We start from the raw sequence: 14,595 nt of genomic DNA on the forward strand, positions 1-14,595 counted from the left end.
CACATTTTTCCTGACTTGGTGTGGATCACCAACTCTTCTGGCACGTTAGCATCTGTTTCTGCAAAGCTCGGGCAGTAATGCTTTTCATCAGTAGAAGCATTGTGAGATTTCCTTCAGGTATGGAAAGCAATTTTAGGGTACCAGATGATAGATGGTGTGTAATGCATGTACAAATCTTTGAGCAATCTAAACTGCCAAGTTACTGTTAACTTAGTAATTCAAAGCTTATTCCTAGTCACAGACCAAGACATAGACATGAAATAATGACAAAGTGAGGATGGTAAGCAAGTGGGAGATTCTTAAATGAAAGTTTATTTTTGTTTTAGTACCTTTTCCAGCATATGGTAAGGTAACTTCCTATTTTTTGTGTTAATGGTTTGCCTTGCTTTCCCGTGCTCTGAAGAAATGCTTTAATCTCAACTTTAAGAAGTGCTAAAATTCATTTTCCAGATGGTGTTTGCTCTGCAAAAAATTAGGTGTACATTTTTTAAGACTTCATAATTTTGCTCTCTTTTTATTTTAGAAATCTTCCAGAATCTCTGAGGATGACATCAGGTTAAGAAAAAACAGAGACCAAAACTGTGCCAATTTCTTGGAGCCGGCTACTGTGCTTGCTACAAAGGAAGAAAAAATGGAAATTGAAGTTCCAGTTTCTGAACATAAAAGCATCACCACAGTGGCTTCACCACATCCTATAGACAATCCAACCCACTTCTTTTCCCCTGCTTCCAGCCAAAATGGACTTAGGGACAGGCATGAATCTCTGGACGTTGAAGTTGCTAAAGAGATCAGATACCTAGATGAAGTGCTGGAGGCAAATTGTTGTGATTCTGCTGCAGACAGTACATTTAATGGGACATCCTCCCCTGAACCAAGTGGAGTCTCCATTATGGATGGTTCAGGAGCATCTGCTAATGTCAATAAAGAGTCAGTATCCAGTGAAAGGGAAGAAAATGTAGCAGACAAGCAGGCATCCTTGGAGGTTGAGCCATGTGAAGCTAATATAACGGATGAGAACCTGCAATCTAATGGCCATTCCTTAGGTGGACTGAAAGAAGACACTAGGGAGAGTCTGAAGGTGCCAGGAAGTCCCACCTCTTCAAACAGTTCTAGAAGATCCTCTAAGGATGGAGAAACAGCTCTTACAACCCTTAAGAAAGAGGCAAAGTTTGAACTGCGAGCCTTCCATGAAGACAAAAAGCCCTCAAAGCTCTTTGAAGATGAAGAAGAGAAGGAAAAATACAGAGTCTGCAAAGTGAGACCATCAGAAGAAATGATAGAACTTGAAAAAGAAAGAAGGGAACTCATTAAAAGCCAGGCTGTCAAGAAAAACCCCAGCATTGCTGCCAAATGGTGGAACCCTCCTCAGGAGAAGCCCCTGGTGGATCAGCTGGATGAAGAGCATCTGGAGTCTCACAAGAAGTACAAGGAGCGCAAGGAGAGGCAGCAGCAGCAGCAAGGTGCAGCACTAACATCTCCCAAGCAGATCAGCTGCTCCTTTGTATCCCCAGAGCCAGTCAATATCAAGAAAGAAGATATTGTCACAGAGCAAATTGACTTCTTGGCTGCCAGGAAGCAGTTCCAGCTAATGGAGTATTCAGGTCCATCACAGGGTCAGGCTCCACCAAGGCGGTCAGGAACACCCAAAATGTTCTCCATCAAACCCTTCTACAAAAGCCTCAATTCTCCATACGTGGACAGGCCGATCTCCTCTGTGACGAGACCTGTTTCAGTGTGTGGGCAAACTGGACAGCTTGAGGGTAACAATGACACAGCTGTCAAAGCACAGAAAGTCTCCTGTAGCCCAGAAGGTGACAAAAGCACTCAGGCTACCGCAGCTGACACAGCAAGAGAGTCACCTTGTACTGATAGCCCCAGAGCTGCACCATCCTCAAAACTGTGGGCAGAGGATGGAGAATTCATGAGTGCAAAGGCGGTCTTCACAATGGTGAAGGATGATGGACAGGGAATTCTAGATCACTTACCAAAGTCAGGCAGCGCCTCTTCACCTCCAGAGGAGCTTGACTCTGGTTTGGATGACTTGTCTGTCAGGTCTCAGGATACCACTGTCTTGGAGACCCTTTCCAACGACTTCAGCATGGATAACATAAGTGACAGTGGTGCCTCCAATGAGACCATGAGCACCCTGCAGGAGAGTTCTCTAGTGGATTTCTCTCTGCCACAGACCCCACAGGCTGAAACTCCAGCAGACTGCCGGGCTGAAGGCATCTCCAAATCTTTCAGTGACCCAGGCTGTGATTCGCCCTCCTCTGCCTTGGCAGACTCCATGCTGATTTTGATGGACGACCAGCTGGAGTACCATGCTGGCCTGCTGGTTCAAAACGCCATCCAACAAGCCATAGCTGAGCAGGTGGATAAAGGGAATCCAAAGGAAGAAGAAATCCCAGCAGAGAAAGAGGTCTCTGCCAAAGAGAAGCCAGCCAGCGCTGGGCCAGCTCCAGCCTCCAAGGAGCATCAGAACCCAATGTTTGAGCCACCCCAGGTGTCTTCACCAGTTCAAGAGAAAAGGGACACCCTACCAAAGACTTCAAAAGAGGAAAACTCAGGTCTCAGGGAAGGGAAGAGTTTGCAGCAGTCACCTGTGTACTCAGCCAGCCAGCCATTCCATGTGGAGGAAAACAGGCATGAAGTCAGCTATTTCAGCAAGTATTCAGAGGCAGCGGAGCTTCGGAGCACTGCCTCCATCCTGGCCACACAGGAGCCTGAAGTGGCCGTGGGCCCTTTCAAGTTACGGTCAAGGAAACAGCGGACTTTGTCAATGATAGAAGAAGAGATCAGAGCTGCTCAGGAACGAGAAGAGGAGCTGAAGAGGCAGCGGCAGGGTCTTCAAATGGCACCAAGCCCTGTTATGAAGAGTGCACCGCCCATGACCACCAGAACAGTGTCTTACAAAACTGCACCAGGTAAGTGCCCAAAGTATCAGTGCGAAAGTGAACTGTGACTGAAGGGCCAGGTATAGTTTAGTTTTATTTCAAATTTTAATGAAAACATTGTTTTGCAAGGAGTGGGAGGGCAGATTACTTCATCTGCCTGGAAACTGCATGGAACAGCTTAATTTTCTAGCTGTGAGCATACCTGTGGAAGGTTCTAGTTTTTCACAAATATGGTGCAGGGATTCTGATCCTCCTTACTAAACCCTGTTCTGTATTCAGCCACTGCCACATTGTAACGTGACATGTCCATGGCTGTGCTGCTCAGACCACCCACCAAAATTTAGGATCATTTCAAGGAAGCACAGCAGCGGTTTTTACAGCTGTGTGGCTATTTGAAAGACAAACATCCAAGGCCTTCCTTAATCGGCATTCTGTTCTCTTGCACATCATTAGGGAAGTACAGAAATAATGGAGATATGCAGATTTTGGGGTATGAATCAGATTTCTTTTTCTGTGCATTTTGCTTTCTCTTTTGAGGTGTTGGTCTTAATGAGCTTTGTTGTGTAAAATGATATGCAAGGCTGTGAGTTGCCATGTATTTTAGCTGGTGTTATTCACTACTGAATTAAACAGGCATCACAAACAAAATGTTGAATAGATTCAGTGGAAGTCCTCTTGACTGATCAGTTTCTGGGTTCCTTTGCTGACATTCACAGCAGTTACAGCATATCTCTCTCCCCCTTCCCCTTCTCAAGAAATAATGTCAAGCACTGATGCCTTCTAAACATAATGCAGAAAAAATACGTATTAAAAAAACCCCAGAAACACACACCAGGCTTATTTCTATGTAGTGATTTTTATTAACCATATAACTGCATATGCTTTCCAAGTGCCTATGAGGTTTATTAACCATGGTCGTTGTGAAAAAGTGTTCATTTTACCAAGAGTACTTAAATGCTGTCTTTATTTCCAGTGGTTTGAATTCAAGCCACTGGTAGTCATTTTGTTTTGAAAGTCATGGTAAGCTTGAATAAGATATAGATTTAGCCCATTACTCAATATAGTTGTGAACTTTTGAGTTTTATGTAGCACATAAATACTGAATAGTTAGTTTTGTTTCTTCTGCGAAGAGGATGATCTCAACACGTATTTTTTGAAAAAAAATGAAAGCAAATTTGAAAGCAAATACCAATCTTTTCTTTGAAATGCTGTTGTTACAACTCCTCTAGTACAGCATTTTTCATAAGGATCCTCTCTAATCCGAAGCGTTCTCAGAAATGTCTGACAAGATGTGAGATACAGGGTGCCACAGACATCAGTTAGAAGGACTTGTTTCATAAAGGTGTTCTTATGACTGTGTTCAAAACCAGCATCATCTGCAGCTGAAAGTTCTCAAAATGGGGTCGATAATGATTGTATTTTACTCAGAAGCGATGTTGGATGGGCTGCTGACACTAATGCTTGTTCTAACAGAGCTTCTGGGAAAACATCTTACTTCTGCTTTCTGTACTCAATAAGGCACTTACTTTGTGTCTGTAAAAATGTTGTAAATTGCATTCTAGAGAAAATTATATACTTCTGTTTATAATGAATCATTCAGGACAGTTTCCTTTAAATGTCCAACTGCCATATGTTCAAGAAAGAAAATTGGGATCTCCTAGCCAATGACTCAAGCTACTGCAATTTGCAGCGAGTGACAAAGCAAAGAAATAATTTCTAGGAAAAGATGAGTGTGTGGCAGTGTTTAAGAATATCATTGATCAAAAAACCACAAAGAACGTTGCCAAAGTTCTTAGTTCTTCTACTTTTGGTGCTTTCTGAACAGCAGATGTGCTCAGCATATATCTCAGCTGCAGGACATCAGCTCAGCACCCTTAGCATTGGAGGGTGTGTAAACCTCAGTTCATGTCTTCCTTTAGCTGTCCCTTTAGTTAGCTATATTGCTGTTAATGCCCACAGGCATCCTTAGAAATAGGGTGGAGGAATACCATGTAATTCTTGCAAGACTGCAGCAACCTCCCTTTTAATAGTTACAGGATCTTTTCAATATTTGTGAAAAAAAGGCAAAATGTAGTTCAGCAGAGGCACAAACATCAGGCTGTTAGGATAGACAGAGCAGAGCTGACATACAGAGCAGAAACGGAAACCTGCTTCTGTTGGGCCCAGTAAGGAATATGCTGTAGGACATGTCTGGTAGTGTAGTATGTATATCTAGTTTCACAAAGAAAAATAATAGTAATTCTACTACTGATGATAATAATGATAAATATGAAGCAGAGGTATTTCTGTCAGCAAATTGCCTTTTTCAAAGAAAGAATTGGCACTAACATCAGGATACCTCAGCAGAAAGGGATTAAGGGGTCAAGTATAAATTTGAAAAATCTGTTTCTAATCTTTAAGTGTGGAACTGCATACTCAATCTTTTGAGAAGACATGATACTAAACTTAATTAGCAACAGCTTAACAATCAGGCTGATTTTAGGCGGTGGTCTGGGCAGAGCAGCTTTACTAGGACTCCTGGTGTTCCCTGATTATTTATTACCACTGCTCCCCTTTATTGCTTTGAACCAGATGGATACTTAGATAGGCAACAGGAAGACAAACACAAAAAGGGACTGCAGTGAACTGCACTGTAATTTAACTCAAGTGTGGCAGATTAACACAATTCATGTAGGTGAATTTGTGCAGTAACTGCTAATTACTTTAGGTAGCAAATAGGCTGGCTTTACTCACCCTGACATGCAGTTTTCATAAAACTGATGGTAACACTCAGTTTGTCTGTCAATCACCCAGCACAATCCAAAAGGTCTCTTAGTAATAAATTCTGTATTGCTAACAGTTTTATCCTTTAAAATTGTTTGTGGATGGTTTGAAGCAATCTCCGATCACTGAATTGAGACACAGAGACATTTCAGTGGATTGTGTACCTGGAGAAGACCTTCGCCAGGACATTCCTGGAAAGGTGAAGATGAAGAACCTATGTGAATTTTCCCCCCAAAAAAATCAGGTTTCCTGCATGAGAAAACTCAAGGAAGACCAAAAAAGTGCCAGAGTATTGCTATATGGATAGTCATCATGGATCCCAAAATATTTGTGGAGCCCTATTTAAATCTCAGTGTTTCCTGTGTTGTTTTGCTTGCATGTGGCATGGATGTGAGCAGCTGCACAGCTAGACAGTGGTTTCCTTCAACAGCGTGCAGATATTTCATATATGATCATGAGCCAATTCAAAATCCAAAAATTTATTTAGCAATTTTCAAAAATTAATTTTGAAAACGCCACGATAAATCAGGACTACATTGATCGAATGTTGGGTGGACCACCCAGCAGCAACAACAGTGCTCTCAGGTATGGCCACACATTCAGGGTCTCGGGGTAGGAGCTTTATACCATTTTTCTGCCCTGAGGCAAAAACATGACTGCCGACTGCAGCAGAGAACACGAATTCGCCCAAAACATGACATCATGGAAATAGCACAACTGCCGAAATGTCCTTCATCCCCCGAGGGATGTTTTTGAAAAGATTTCCTGTAGAATTGAAGCTACAAAAAAAGTCTCTGAATTTTCTGGTGGGAGGCTTGATGAGATCATCTGCTAGTTTCCACTGAGATCGATATCAGATCTTTGAGTGGCTGGCTTCGAAGATGTGGCCCACCGGTGATTAATCAGCTGTTTCGACGTTATCTCTCCTGTTATGTTGCAAATGTCATGGTGGCACCTCCAAACTGAAAAAAAACCTTTGGAATTCTTGGAGACACCTTCAGACTGTCTCCAAGAATCCATTTGTTTGTTTTTTTTTTTTTTAATTCCGATGTATAATTTTACACACACAAATTTAATACACGAATTTTATACAGTACATTTATTACAGTCCCCCACCTTTTTGTTTACCCATTAAATTCGTGTTTTATTGTCACATTTCAAGTATACCCTTTACCAAGATTTTCTTTTTTCCCCCAAGGACACCCCAACACTTTTATTTATTGTTTTTTTAACCAATTTTCCCAGATTTCAAATTCATCCCAGTCTCCCTGTGTTATTTCACAGTATTTTTGAATCTTTCCTGTTCAATTCTTTTTGCCTTTGCCTCCTGTCTCCTCAGTTCCTGTGACAATATTTGCATTTTATTTTCTGGGTCTAATTCTTCCTCGTTCCTTGAAAAACAAAAAGTTTCATCAAATTGTAAGCATGCTTTGTCATCATCATTCCTGAGGAGATCCAATACTATGGGTTCATTCCGAGAGGGTGTTTTGCCCTCATATTTCAAATTCTTTCCTACCCAGTACATTTTCCCACCCATAGTACACATTTCCAATTTGTTTTTATCATAGCACAATCTGTTGATTTGATAATATCCCAAAAAGGTGGATTTCTTCCTTCCACCTATCCAAACAGTTTGGTTACATTTATCACAAACGGGGATAGTTGGCATTCTTTTTGTTTCCCGTTTGTAGATTTTATGTACCGTGGGCTGCCTGCTGTTAGTAACTGCCTTTGGATCATGGCACACCACCCCCTTTCCTGATTCACAAATTTGGTATTGAGTGCTGATGAAGTAACAGTATCCCTTTTTCCTTCCCGTTTGGCAATCATAATATGCTTGATACTTCAGGGTTTTTATAGTTGTTGGTCTCCTTCGTGTAGCTTTTAGACAAGGCTCACACTCGTTCCTGGGGTTCAGCCTCTGCGGGTTCTCGGGATGGAATCCCCCCACTTGGCTCAGGACTACTAGGACTTTCCACCAGAATACTCCTCTGCCTTTTCCTTCACCCACAGACTAGCAGTCCGCGGTGGGGCATTCCATCTTATCAGCAGCAGGCGCATGTCTCTGGGATCCTGTGAGTCCGAGCTGCAAATCTCTTCTGACAAGACCCCACCGGGACAACCTGACAGTATCGCGGTAGCACGGTACCTTGATTGCCCTTTGGCACTCAATAGTGAGCACTTCCGCTTCTGCATCCAATTGCCCGTTTATTCCCTTTTTGTATATTGACCAAACTCTAGAGACTGTAACTAGCAGACCCACGTGTGTGGCAGTTACTTAGAAGCTGCTAGTCTCCTCCTGTTCTTTTCCCAAATACTTGGTACACAGCCCTCTGGGTCGATGCCCCCCTTTACAATGAGTCACCCGGATCTGTTTACAGTATACACACTTGAAATGAACAAAGGGAAAACATTCACAATCTGGCCTTGTACAACTATTTGATCTTTAGGTCTCCAGGAGAAGAGGACACCTTCCACTCCGGCGTATTGTGTTTAGGCTCAACCTTCTTCACCCTTGAGGCGTGGGTCCGGCCTTTTTCCGCAGTCCTGATTGCTGTATCTGTGGTGATAAGGACAGTGAAAGGACCTTCCCAATGAGATGCCAGAGGGAGTCCCCTCTAGGTTCTCACTTTGTCTCTGGGTTTTATCTTGTGGATTACAGATCTCAAAGGAACACTTTGGGGAATCAGTCCCTTCTTTCACAAGTCCTCTAAATTCCTGTTTATGGTGATTAAATATGGTTGAATTTGGGTATCCTCTATCTGAGAGAGGAGAGCTAGAGGAAGGAGAGCTAGAGGAAGACAGCTTGTCCAAGACATTTTTGTCTCTATTATTGGTTTTGAAAGCTGAGCTTAGAGAGTCTGATTCATTCTTTTCACTTGCCTTGAACTTTGAGGGTGCCACGGTGTGTGATACTGCCACCGGATTCCTAAGGTTTCTGCCATCTGCTTGATAATTTTGGACGTGAAGTGTGTTCCCTGATCAGAGTCAATGTGATCAACTATCCCATAACGAGGGATAATTTCTTCCAATAGTACTTTTGAAACGGTTTGGGCTGTAGCCCTTGCCCTGGGAAAGGCTTCCACCCAGTGGGTTAATTTGTCCACTATTACCAATAGAAACCTGTATCTCCCCACCTTAGGCAAATCAGTGAAATCTACCTGAATCCTTTCAAACGGGCGATAGGCAACTGGACATCCCCCTAAGGCTCTTTGTCTGGATCTGACTCGATTCACTTTCTGGCAGATCATACACCGATATACCTCTTGTTTTGCCAATTCATAAATTCCTTTGCATCCGAAAAATTTTAAAAATTGTTCTGCTAGGGCTTGTGCTCCCCAATGTGTTTGCTGGTGCAGCCTTTTCAGAATTTTTCTGGTATATTCTTTGGATACCAATTCCCTTTCATCGGGTAATTTCAATTTCCCTTCCTCTAGCTTCCCTCCTATTTTCTCAAATCCTTTAATCTCCTTTTGGGAAGGGTATGGGGGATGTTCTAGTCCCCTCTTCTCTCACCTTGGGTATACTTACTGTGAGCAAGGCTGCTCTTCTTGCCTCCTTGTCTGCCAGATTGTTCCCTCTGGTCTGAAACTGCATACCCACCTGATGTCCTCTGACATGGATGGTTGAGATTGCCTCAGGTTTCCTGATTGCCTCCAAAACTTGTTTTATTGTTTTTCCGTGAATTAACACTCGTCTTTGAGTGCTAATTAAACCTCTTTTTTTACCAAAAGTGTGTGGAATTCCAAAGCCATACATTGAATTAGTATAGATAATTCATTTTTTTTTTCTTTTTAATCTTTTGAGTGCTCTCAGCAATGCATACAATTCACATGCTTGAGCAGACCATTTCACATTCAGAGGCCCCGGCTCCACCACTCCCCCGGATTTGCCATCCCCTATGGCATATGCTGATTTCCCTTTTTTTTTTTTTCTTCTTTTTTTTTTTTCTTTTTTTTTTTTTTTTTTTTTTTTTTTTAAATCTCAATTGTCTTAGCTGATCCATTCACAAACCCTTTTCTTTCTTTTAACTCTTCCTCTCCCAGATCTGGTCTTACCTTTTAAGCAGTTCCACCATTTCTGTGCAGTTGTGGGAGGTTTCTCCCAGTGCTTCCCTAAACAAAATTGGACTGGATTCTGAGCAGTATGGTTACTGACATCCACAAACAATTGAAACTGCCGTTTCACATCTGGTAAACTCAACACTGGGTCAGTGATCAGGGCTTCTTTTAATTTTCTAAATTCCAATTCATCTTGTTCAGTCCATTTTACCTTGTCAGTGTTCAGTCTCTCATAGGGAAACTTTACTTTTTCACTGTGTACTTCAATACATTGTTTGCAGTATCCCAGAAGACCCAACAATTGTCTGATCTCTCTTTTTGTTTGTGGAGGGGGCAGAGTAATGATCCCAGCCACCCTCTCAGGATCTAATTTTCTTTTTTTTTTATTCGATATCCAGTGTCCTAGATATCTTACTTCAGATTCAGCAAATTGCAGCTTTCCCTTTGAAACTTTCAGTCCCTTTTCTCCTAGAAAGTTCAGCAATGAGATGGTACATTCTCTTACCTCATCTTCTCTGGGGCCAGCCACCTGTAAGTCATCAACACACTGTAACAATTTTGTTCCTTCTACAGGCAGAAATTGACTTAGTACCTGTTCCAAGGCCTGGCCAAAGACATTAGGAGAGTTTACAAGTTCCTAAGGTAAAGAAATCTATCTAAGTTGCTGTTTTCTATTTGTCTCAGGGTCCTTCCATTGAAAGGCAAAATAGTCTCGACTTTCCTCAGCCAGAGGACAGGACCCAAAAGCATCCTTTAAATCTATGACACTATACCACGCATCCTCAGGAGAGACCCTATTTAGAAGGATATAGGGGTTTGCCACCACGGGAAACCTTGTTTTTGTTCTTTCATTCACTGCCCGGAGGTCCTGTACCAACCGGTAGCTCCCATCTGTTTCCTTAACTGCCAGGATGGGCATATTGTGCCTTGACATACAAGGCTTCAAGGTTCCCTTGTTCATTAGGCCATCTATTACTTGTTTCAACCCCCTCCTCCCCTCCAAAGGTATAGGGTACTGTTTAACCCTTATGGGTTCTTCAGGTCTTTCTATTTCAATGGAAATTGGTTCAATATCCAACCTCCCCACCTCCCCTTGAGAATACCAAACCTTTTGATCAATCTGCTCCTTGTCCTGTGCAGTAAGCTTATACAAGCTCACCACCAACTGTGAGTCCCTCACAGTCAAATTAATTCCCAGAGCAATGATCATGTCTCTTCCCAACAAATTGTAATCAGCTTCCTCTACCAGAAGCGAGTCTCCCACACAGGTTTTGTTTTCAGATTCTATTTTTACATTTTTAATCAGGGGTACGTTGAACAGATCCCCCTTAGCAACTATGACTAACATCTTTTCTTGACTTCTGCAACAACCTGGGGGTAGTTTTTGCACAGTGCTTTGTTCTGCCCCCGTATCCACCAAAAATGTTATTGTTTTTCTCCGGGGACCTACCTTTAGCTTTACCAAGGGCTCATTTGATGTCCTGGTCCCCAAAATGAAAAGCCCTCGACACCCCTAATCCTCTTGGAAAACTTTTTCATCTTTTATCCTTTTTCTACAATCCTTCTTCAAGTGTCTTCTTTTTACAATAGAAACACTCAGGTGGTTCTCTTTTTGATCCGGAATCCTTATTTGAAGAATCCATTGGTTTCCTCTGCGTTGTTCTTACCTTATCTTGGTAGGGTTCCTGTTCTTGCACCTCTTTTACAGCTGCTACCAACAACTTAGCTGGTACTTTCTGGCTTTCCTCATCCCTTCTCATGTATACCTTTTGAGCCTCCCTCAGTAGTTCCTGCAAAGTTTTCTCCTGCCCCATTTCCTTTTTGAAAGCCCTTACATCTCCAGTATTAATTGGAACATTTAGGAATCCAATAATTCCGGGTGCTGTGGGCACTTCCCGTAAAGGGAAAAGATGGTTTTTATCTTCTTCTTTCTCACTCCCCTCCTCGTTTATTTGCCTTGCCCTTTGGCGGGTTCTGCTTACTGGGGAAGAGCTCACTGGGTCTGGCTTTCTGGCTCTCATGGGTTGCAGGACTCGCAGGGGCAGAGGGGAAAACGGCAGAGGAGGGAGGATCAGGGTTTGTGCCAAGGGAGGAAGTACCTCCGATGGTTGCGAGGAAAACAAAGGGGGGGGGGGGCGGTGCGAGGAGGCTTGTGGGAATTGTAGTCCCAGAGCCTACGTGTGCGATGCCTCTGGAATCTGAGGAGGCAGCGCCGGGATTTTTGGCGGGGCCACCAGGGTCATGAGAAGAGGTGTCCGATCGGAGGACTCGTCAGGAGGTAGGGGTAGAACTGGAGGAGGCAGCTGGGGTATTGTTTGAGAGTCCTGAAGTAGGAGAGATGCAGGGGTTTGGTCCGATCCTGCGACCGGAACCCCTGGCAAAGGACCTTGCGCTGGTACGGGCTGAATCAAAGGTCCCGGAGGTGCTGATGGGGATGCCTGAGCCTGTGCAGGTGGCGGTGTGGTATTAGATATGGAGAAGGGAGATAGTCAAGAGGGTCCCATGTGTCACTTGGAGCCGAGATCCCCTTTTTAGACCTTATGGCAAACAGTCCTGTCCTAGATCCTGCCCATAATTTAGCATATTCCTTTTCCTCATGGTCCTGCGGTTCTTTATTAGCTACATAGTTACATAAAGCCTTGCAGATCCATTTTTCAAACGTGCCGAATGTGGGCCAAATTACATGACTCCTTATTTCTTTCCTTCCCCAAACCTCCATGCAATAATAAATCATTCTTTCCTTAGACTTACCTTTCCTCTTAGAGCAATCTTCCCAATGTTCCAGCATCCACCCCAGTGGGCTTTCCTGTGGGATCTCGAGAGAGTTACTCTCTTGCTCTGAAACATGCTTTTCTTTGGGCTCTTTTTGGAGATTGCTCTTTTTCTGCCCCATTTTCAAGGGCAACTTACCTTCTGCTGAAGCTGCTTCTTAGCTCCTTGCTAGGAACAGGGTCCTTTTCCAAGGTGATTCTTCACAAACCGGGTCCTGCTTTTGGCTGATTTACTTACCCTTTCAGCGAGCTGAGCTGGGGGTATTTTCAGCCAGCGATGGTCCTCCGTCTAGTGTCCTGGGCTTTTACCAAGCCCATAGCTAAAAGGTTTACCAATTTCCTGAACTCAAAGGAATGTATCCTTCCCTTTTAGCTTTCTCGTGATCAGTTCCCCGTACTCCCCTTGAGTCCGGGTTCTATGAGCAAAATGAGTTTTTCCGATTCGCTTCCCAGTTTGCCGACCAATTCCCTCATGGGGGATTGGAACTACGGCACCCAGGTCCACACTTGGTTCGTGACAAAGTCACGTCTCATCCACTCACCCAATCACACCCACTCAACCCGCAATACTTACAGCTGTTTTCTTGCATGGAATCTTCGTGCATGGAGAATTTCACGAGTGAAATTTTTAGCCGTGACTCCAAAGGACCTTCCTAGGTCCTTCCCCAGTTCCCTAATATTTTTGGATCCAGAACCTTCTTTTATCGTGGCATTTGACCTAAATTTGTTCACGATACAGTAGGTACTACAGGGTCTCCCGTTTTGCGGGGCCACCGAAAAATCGGCAGAGGCACCTTCCCGCGCAAAGGGGTTCCGTAGCACCGATATTGTATCCGAGTCACGGCACTAATCTGTTATAAATGATCATGAGCCAATTCAAAATCCAAAAATTTATTTAGCAATTTTCAAAAATTAATTTTGAAAATGCCACGATAAATCAGGACGACATTGATCGAATGTTGGGTGGACCACCCAGCAGCAACAACAGTGCTCTCAGGTATGGCCACACATTCAGGGTCTCGGGGTAGGAGCTTTATACCATTTTTCTGCCCTGAGGCAAAAACATGACTGCCGACTGCAGCAGAGAACACGAATTCGCCCAAAACATGACATCATGGAAATAGCACAACTGCCGAAATGTCCTTCATCCCCTGAGGGATGTTTTTGAAAAGATTTCCTGTAGAATTAAAGGTACAAAAAAAGTCTCTGAATTTTCTGGTGGGAGGCTTGATGAGATCATCTGCTAGTTTCCACTGAGATCGATATCAGATCTTTGAGTGGCTGGCTTCGAAGATGTGGCCCACCGGTGATTAATCAGCTGTTTCGACGTTATCTCTCCTGTTATGTTGCAAATGTCATGGTGGCACCTCCAAACTGAAAAAAAACCTTTGGAATTCTTGGAGACGCCTTCAGACTGTCTCCAAGAATCCATTTGTTTGGTTTTTTTTTTAATTCCGATGTATAATTTTACACACACAAATTTAATACACGAATTTTTTACAGTACATTTATTACAGGTGGTACAGCATCTCTGCTGGGCAGAGCATTTGGGGTTGTCTGATAGTTTATTTGAGCAGGATGATGAGAGTGTGACATGAGAGGAATCCAGTGTGAGCATGGTGATGTTTTTTGTTACTCCTTTTATTAAAAATAACTTTAACGGTGAAGGACTTGTATCTAAGTTCCTATAGTAATCCTGTTCCTCAAAATGAGATGTGAAAATCATTACAGGAGAGGTTGTGGTTCAGTGAAGGCTTTTCATCTGGAGCCAAACCCTTTGTCAATGTCTGCTGTCTCATGATGAGGGATGGGGAGTACCTAGCAAAAGAAGCCATGCCTGAGAGATACTTTCAGAAGCTGCCACATCTGCCTTTTTGGTGCTTGTTACTAAAGTATTTCCAGGTGAGGCAGAAGGCACATTGAGCTCATGTGCAGTCACTCAAACACTTGCACAAGCATCGAGGAGAGCTGCCCACCATGTTCATCTTCTGTTGCCCTCAGCTTATGAACTAAACGAGAGAATTTCAGTGGGTGGCATAAGCCTAGTGGGGAAGCTGCAGCTTAGAGATGCAAGCAGTCAGATACCTCTAAACTGTAGGTAACTGT

The 14,595-nt window shown here is 43.3% G+C and overlaps 1 protein-coding gene across 4 annotated transcripts in view; it reads left to right on the plus strand.

Annotated features, from left to right (window-relative positions):
- Window positions 1–14,595, plus strand: part of PALM2AKAP2 (PALM2 and AKAP2 fusion) — a 308,648-nt gene that overhangs the window by 277,888 nt on the left and 16,165 nt on the right. For all 4 annotated transcript variants that reach the window (XM_066181417.1, XM_066181415.1, XM_066181418.1 and 1 more), the window contains one exon: window positions 524–2,924. In XM_066181417.1, the coding sequence (XP_066037514.1) occupies window positions 524–2,924 (2,401 nt within the window). The remainder of the gene's footprint in view (window positions 1–523; window positions 2,925–14,595) is intronic.

Source organism: Chamaea fasciata, unplaced genomic scaffold, assembly GCF_029207755.1.
Source record: "Chamaea fasciata isolate MVZ Bird 193981 ecotype frontalis unplaced genomic scaffold, bChaFas1.0.hap1 SCAF_4, whole genome shotgun sequence".
In the NCBI taxonomy this organism is placed as follows: Eukaryota; Metazoa; Chordata; class Aves; order Passeriformes; family Sylviidae; genus Chamaea; species Chamaea fasciata.